The sequence below is a fragment of the Dendronephthya gigantea genome, unplaced genomic scaffold (genome assembly GCF_004324835.1).
Source record: "Dendronephthya gigantea isolate DGI-Jeju-01 unplaced genomic scaffold, DenGig_1.0 000188F, whole genome shotgun sequence".
NCBI lineage: Eukaryota > Metazoa > Cnidaria > Anthozoa > Malacalcyonacea > Nephtheidae > Dendronephthya > Dendronephthya gigantea.
Genome location: NW_021163198.1, coordinates 36,605 through 43,508, shown reverse-complemented (window position 1 = coordinate 43,508; position 6,904 = coordinate 36,605). Strand labels below are relative to the sequence as shown.

Genomic DNA, 6,904 nt, shown 5'->3' with positions numbered 1-6,904 from the left:
AATCAGTTTAACTTGCTTTATTTATTTATGCACTATACTTCTTTTGCAAAGTTCACCAAAATATTGAGGAATTTTGACGGTTACTGTAAATTTTGAAGCATTGCTTTTCCGCGGTTTGGGTTTTGTTTTAAAGGAATTTGCGCAGAATTACCCCCCCCCCGGAACACCCGATTTTTTCTTATATGTGGCAATTGTGCATGTGCCGTTGTCACTTGAACATAATTCACGATGTATAGAAACAAGGGCGACGAGCATTGCTTCAAAACATTCCGGCCGTAAAAATTAAGCAATTCTTTGAGAATCTACGCAATTTATCAACTTATGTTATGAATTACTGTCGGATACTTCATTTTACATTTGTATAACAGATCCGGAAGTCACATGATAGAGCATGACTCGTGACACATGTGTGAAATATTGTGACCGAAGCGATTGATATCTGTGGATTTCTGTGAGATTTTTGTGATTAAAATTTGTTTAGAACTATCTAAAACCAGTCGATTCCAAACGTTTTCTACACTTGGCGACCCCGGCAGGATATAACGTGATTTTTGCTCGAACAAGAGCAAGAACCAAGGGGAAATCGACGGGTTTTTTTGAGTACTACAATAACAACAATAAGCATGGAAACAGTGAAGCAAGATCTAGCGACAAAGCTGACACAACTACGGATAACGAGAGATAAAACGAAAGAAATTGGATCAAGTGGAATGAAAAGTCGCATCGAGCGACAGAAGAATACATTGCAAGCGCTGGGAAATGCGGCTGAAAAGGCGAGAACAACACTTGAAGAAATCATGATCGCCGGGGGGGAGAAAATCGAGGACATTACAACATGGAACAAGGACGTGGAGGGCAAGATTGCAGTTGTCGATGAGGACATTGCTTATTTGTCAAATTGTTTAGATAAGGTTGAACAAGCAGAAATTGAGAAGGGTCAAAAACAACAAATTGAGTTTGAGCGAGAGCTTTTCGAACATAAACTTCAACTCAAAGAAATGGAATTAAAGAAGGCGGCCCCCCTGGAAAACCCAAGTACCGAGAAAGCCTTAACTGCGAAGCTTCCAAAGCTCAGCATTACTAAATTCAATGGAGAGTACATTGATTGGAACAGGTTTTGGAACCAATTCACTGAAGAGATTGACAAATCAGGTATGGCCCCCATTACTAAATTCTCTTACTTGAAAGAATTTATTGAACCGAGGGTGCGGAAGAGTATTGACGGGTTACCATTCACAGTCGAAGGCTATAATAGGGCAAAATCTATTCTTGAAGAGCGATATGGCAAGGAGAGTGAAATAGTAAAAGCTTATGTGAAGGATATTATTGATCTACCAACTGTCAGGGGGACTGACCCTGTACAAGTCCACCAGTTTTATGAACGGTTGGTGTATGATGTGCAATCCCTAGAGACAATGGGTAAACTAGAACGTGTGAATGGAAATGTACCACTTACTCTGGACAAATTGTCGGGCATTCGGAGTGATCTTGTCAGCCATGATGAAGAGTGGCAAGAGTGGGATTTTGTAAGGCTTTGTGAGGCACTACGGTCCTGGACACGTAGAAATCCCATAGAGAAAGAGGACAAGTATCGAAAGCGTAATACCAAAGCTTACAATACACAACACTGTGAAGTGAGGGGGTGTGTCTACTGTGGGGAGACTTCGCACAAGGGAATTCAATGTCAGCGGTTTACATCACCACAAGAAAGAAAGAAGATCTTAGCAGAGAAAAGGCTATGTTTTAATTGTACGGGGCCAAGGCATAGGGCATCTGACTGTAAGAGTACTACTGGTTGTCAATTGTGTTCCAAGCGTCACCATACTTCTATTTGTGAAACAAAGAAACCGGACGGTGAGAGTATGATGTCCACATGTGATGGTGACAAAGTTATTCACCCTATAGTTGTGATAAAAGTGGACGGTGTTGAGTGTCGTGCCTTGGTAGACTCCGGAGCTGCGAGTTGTTATGCCTCATCAAAGTTGCTTGATTCATTGGGAAAGAAACCAACAGAAGTGAAATACAAGAAAGTGGAAATGCTCATGGCCTCAACCACAACAAGAATGGAGATACACAATTCAACTATCTCATCTAAATCAGGGGATTATGAGTTAGAGGTTGATCTAATCAAAGTTAATAAAGGTACACTGCTCGAAGTAGAGAACCCACAGTACAAGGATCTTATTGAGTCATATTCTCATTTGAAAGGTGTGAAAATGGATGACTATGACACTAAACCCTATCTACCAGTGCATGTAATACTGGGAGCCGGGGTTTTCGCAAAGATAAAGACAGATTCCAGACCTCGGATCGGGACGCAAGGTGACCCAGTTGCAGAACATACCAAACTTGGGTGGTTTATTCTCTCACCAGGCGAAGAATCGGTTACTTCCCGGGTGCTTCTGACCCAAACCAGCCATGTTGAATATGATGAGTTGTGCCGACTTGATGTTTTGGGACTAGCTGATTCCCCACAGCAAGACCAGAAGGAAGTGTATGCTGAGTTCCGAGAGCAGCTGACCCGCAGCGAGGCAGGTTGGTATGAAACCGGGCTCCCGTGGAGGGGTAACCATCCTCCCCTACCAACTAATGAACAGGGTAGCTTGTGTCGATTGCGAAACCTGAAGCGAAAGTTGCAGAAATCTGGGCTGGATGAAGCGTATACCATGAAGATCGAAGAGCAGAAATCGGAAGGGGTCGTAGAACCAGCAAATGATCAAGCGAAAGGAGTGGAATTCTACATACCGCATAAACCCGTTGTAAAAGAGAATGCTGAGACAACCAAGCTCCGCATAGTGTACGATGCCAGCGCAAAAGCCCATCCAGATGCTGTCTCACTCAATGATTGTTTGAATCCTGGTCCTGTGTTGCAGAATAACATGTGGAATGTTCTGGTCAGGTCGAGAGCTCATCCGGTAGCAGTCAATGGAGATCTAAAGAAAGCATTCTTGCAAGTGCGGGTGAAAGAAGAGGACCGGGATGCCTTGAGGTTCCACTGGCAACCGGGAGAACATTCAGAACTTGAGACATTACGATTTACACGAGTTATGTTTGGGTTAACATCATCACCCTTCTTATTGGGCGGGGTGATTGAACAGCATCTAGACAATTGGGAATCTCGTAAGCCAGAGGCTGTTGCAGAGTTGCGCAAGAGTCTTTACGTAGATGACCTCTTGAGTGGTGGAGCTACAGTGGAAAAGGCCCAGGAAGTCAAGCAGCAAGCAGTTGAGATTATGGAGGACGCTACATTTACTTTACATAAATGGCATTCGAATGAAGCTGAACTTGAGGACAATCCAGATTTGTCGGCCAGTGAGGAAGAAACGTTTGCCAAGCAACAATTGGGAACGCCTAACGGTGCGGAGTCGGGTTTGTTGGGTCTTGGCTGGAACAAGAAACGTGACGAGATAAGCATATCATTTCCTGAGGAGAAAGTCGAAGAAACGAGACGTGGCGTGTTGGGCAAGCTTGCGAGCATATATGACCCCCTCGGACTCGTTTCCCCCCTTACCTTAGAAGGAAAACTGGTGTTCCGAGCCATTTGTGACCAGAAGCTTGGCTGGGACAAGCAGTTGCCGACCGAATTGAAACGTGCTTGGAAAAGGTGGGAACGACGGTCTTCCCCTGCGAATTAATGTGCCAAGATCCTTGGCAGCATTCAAGGAACCGATTCAGTACATTCAGTTGCACGGTTTTGGCGATGCGAGTGGTGACGGCGTAGGAGCGACAGCGTTTGCAGTTGTAAGTCAAGAATCAGGGACTACACAACGACTCATCGCAGCCAAAGCGAGGTTGGCGAAAAAGGGGCTTACTATCCCCCGATTAGAATTGGTGGCAGCGCATATGGTGACAAACCTCCTTACCAATGTCAAGGATGCCCTGAAGGGTTTCCCTGTTACAGATATTTGTGGGTGGACGGACAGCTTGGTGGTTCTTCACTGGATAAGAGGTGCTGGTCAATACAAGCAGTTTGTTGAGAATCGCGTCAGGAAAATTCAAGCAAAATCAGAGATCAAATGGAGACACGTTCCTACGGAGGAAAACCCGGCGGATCTGGCGAGCAGGGATGGTGATGTTCAACACAAGGAACTGTGGTGGAATGGCCCTGAGTGGATGGCCAAGCCCGAAGTGTGGCCACGAGATATCGTTAGTCAGTCATCTGCAGAGAGCCAAGCAGAAGCAAGAGTAACCAGGGAGATTTTCGCAGTAGCTACAGAAACCAACCCAGACCAGCTAGATCTTATCCTTAAGGATCACGAACTGACTAAGGCAGTACGAGTAATTGCATGGATTGCGAGATTCATTTACAACTGCCGAAATCCCGACAACGTCATCCGAGGTCCACTAACTACTGATGAGCTAATGGCCCAGCATGAATTTTGGATCAAACGAGCGCAGCAAAGCAGCGACAACGAGGAAGATCGCCTACGACTTAACGTTCAACCAAATGAACAGGGGATTCTGCAGTGTCGAGGTCGTGTTCAAGGCGAATACCCGATTTATCTCCCAGATACTCATCCTTACACAAAGAAGTTGGTGCAACGAGAGCATTTGCGAACTCTTCATGGGGGAGTCCAGCTGACAATGACGAGCGTGAGAAAGAATTATTGGGTTCCGCGTTTGCGGAGACTTGTAAAAGGAACGGTGAAAGAATGCCATGGATGCCGAAGATTCCGAGCCCGAGCTGTGGCGGATCCCCCTCCTGGTAACTTGCCTGAAGATCGTACACAAGGGACATACCCATTCCAAGTTATTGGTGTAGATTACGCTGGGCCAATCCGTTATAAGAAACGAGCGAAAGTCGAAGGGAAAGCCTATATAGCTGTATACACCTGTTCTTTGTGTCGTGCGGTGTATCTAGATTTGATGGCATCTCTCGAAACACAAGAGTTTCTGTTGAGCCTAAAGAGATTCATTGCGAGGAAAGGGCGACCAAAAAAAATATACTCTGACAACGGGTCCACATTTGTTGGAGCGGCGAATTGGCTAAAGAAGGTGAACAACGATGAGAAATTCAATCAATACCTGGCAGATAACAAGATCGTCTGGCAGTTCAATCTGAGTCGCGCCCCTTGGTGGGGCGGACAGTTTGAGCGGATGGTTGGCCTCGTAAAGAATGCTCTACACAAAACCATTGGAAACGGTCTTCTATCCTGGAAAGAGCTCGAGGAGGTGTTGCTCGATATAGAAGTGTGTCTGAACGATAGACCATTGAGCTATGTGGAAGAAGATCTCCAATTTCCCATTCTCACACCGAATACCTTGATATTCCATCAAACCAATACCATACCAGAAGCACAACCACATCATTGCGAAGAGTTCGACCTAAGGAAGAGAGCGAAATACCTACGGAAATGCAAGGACGCGATGTGGAAGCGATGGTCGAATGAATACGTACGTGGTTTACGAGAGAGACATAACCTTATCCATAAAGTCAAGCAGTCCAAGTTATCAGTCGGAGATGTAGTGATTATAAAGAGTGAGGAGAAGAATCGGAGAAAGTGGCCATTGGGAATTGTCACAGAGCTATTTCCAGGTCGAGACGGCGTGGTGCGGGCAGTTCGATTACGTGCTGGCAAAGGGTTTCTCGAGAGTCGGCCAATTCAACACCTATATCCACTCGAATTGTCCGTCGACAGATCGAAGACGTCTCCACCCAGTGACTTGAACGCAAACTCGAGAGAATTCAGACCAAAGAGGCGAGGGGCAATCGTAGCTCGAGAGAGAATACGACAGGCGATGCAAGATGAAGAAGAGGAAGAACTTTAAGCTCGAACTTTAGATACAATAGGGGTACTCATATCGAGCATGGACTCACATGTTAGAACAGTAGTTGTTTATGTTAACGATTTCAAATAGGGAAGTATCCTTAATAGGACATAAACCCATTTCATAATTTATGAGGGGAGTGTGTCGGATACTTCATTTTACATTTGTATAACAGATCCGGAAGTCACGTGATAGAGCATGACTCGTGACACATGTGTGAAATATTGTGACCGAAGCGATTTATATCTGTGGATTTCTGTGAGATTTTTGTGATTAAAATTTGTTTAGAACTAAAAAAAACCAGTCGATTCCAAACGTTTTCTACATTACAAGCATTCACAATTCAACACAAATATAATTTGGAAGGTTTATTCCATAAATAGAGTTAAGAGGTTAGGAAGAAACGATGCTGTGTTGTTTATGTATTGATAGACTCTTACACAGTTACACCAATGTATATTATGTTGATAGCAAGTCGATACCTGATATTCTGCATACAGTACATAAATGATACTATACAAAACGGACATTTTGTGCAGTAATCAAATCATTTTGGCAGTATACAGTATTTATTATAAGTATATTGTTTTGTATCGATTTACGCATCGAAGTATTAACTTCATAGACATAATATGCACCACGGTTTGTTTACATTATTTACAATGCAACTAATTTTGGCTATTCTTATGAAGAGGCGGATAAATTGTTGCCATCATGTAAATGTAGTGAATGTAGTCATAGTTGTTTGACGAAGAAAAGAGACTGAGAACTGAGAAAATCACGCTGGTTTACACAAGCAACTAAAATTATAATTTAATAGTGACAGTATCCGCGGCTAACATAACTTGAGTAGTTTGAGTAATTTCGTTTTGATTAATGTTTAACCCAGTTCATTATATTTTTACTGGCATAAGTCAAAATGTTTATGTTGGAACAAACATCTCATTGCTTAGGTATTACAGGGCATGAAAACTTTGCACTATCCTTGGGTCCCTAGTCTGGTCTTTTCACTAATTTCCATGGCTTTATATTTTCAGGCAGTTTGAATTTGACATATCGTCCATAAGTTTCTCTTTCAACACATTTAATAAAACCTAGACCCTAATTATTAAAACTGTTAAAATAAATTCAAAAA

General features: G+C 43.4%; 2 protein-coding genes across 2 annotated transcripts; both read left to right on the top strand.

Moving 5' to 3' along the window:
• The first annotated feature begins 623 nt into the window (after window positions 1–623).
• On the top strand, window positions 624–3,635 carry LOC114538571. Its single transcript, XM_028559706.1, has one exon. It carries the CDS (start codon window positions 624–626, stop codon window positions 3,633–3,635), a length of 3,012 nt encoding a protein of 1,003 aa, XP_028415507.1.
• A 208-nt stretch (window positions 3,636–3,843) lies between these two features.
• Window positions 3,844–5,769, top strand: LOC114538586. The gene has a single exon (XM_028559719.1). The coding sequence runs from the start codon at window positions 3,844–3,846 to the stop codon at window positions 5,767–5,769; it is 1,926 nt and encodes a 641-aa protein (XP_028415520.1).
• Window positions 5,770–6,904: the final 1,135 nt, after the last annotated feature.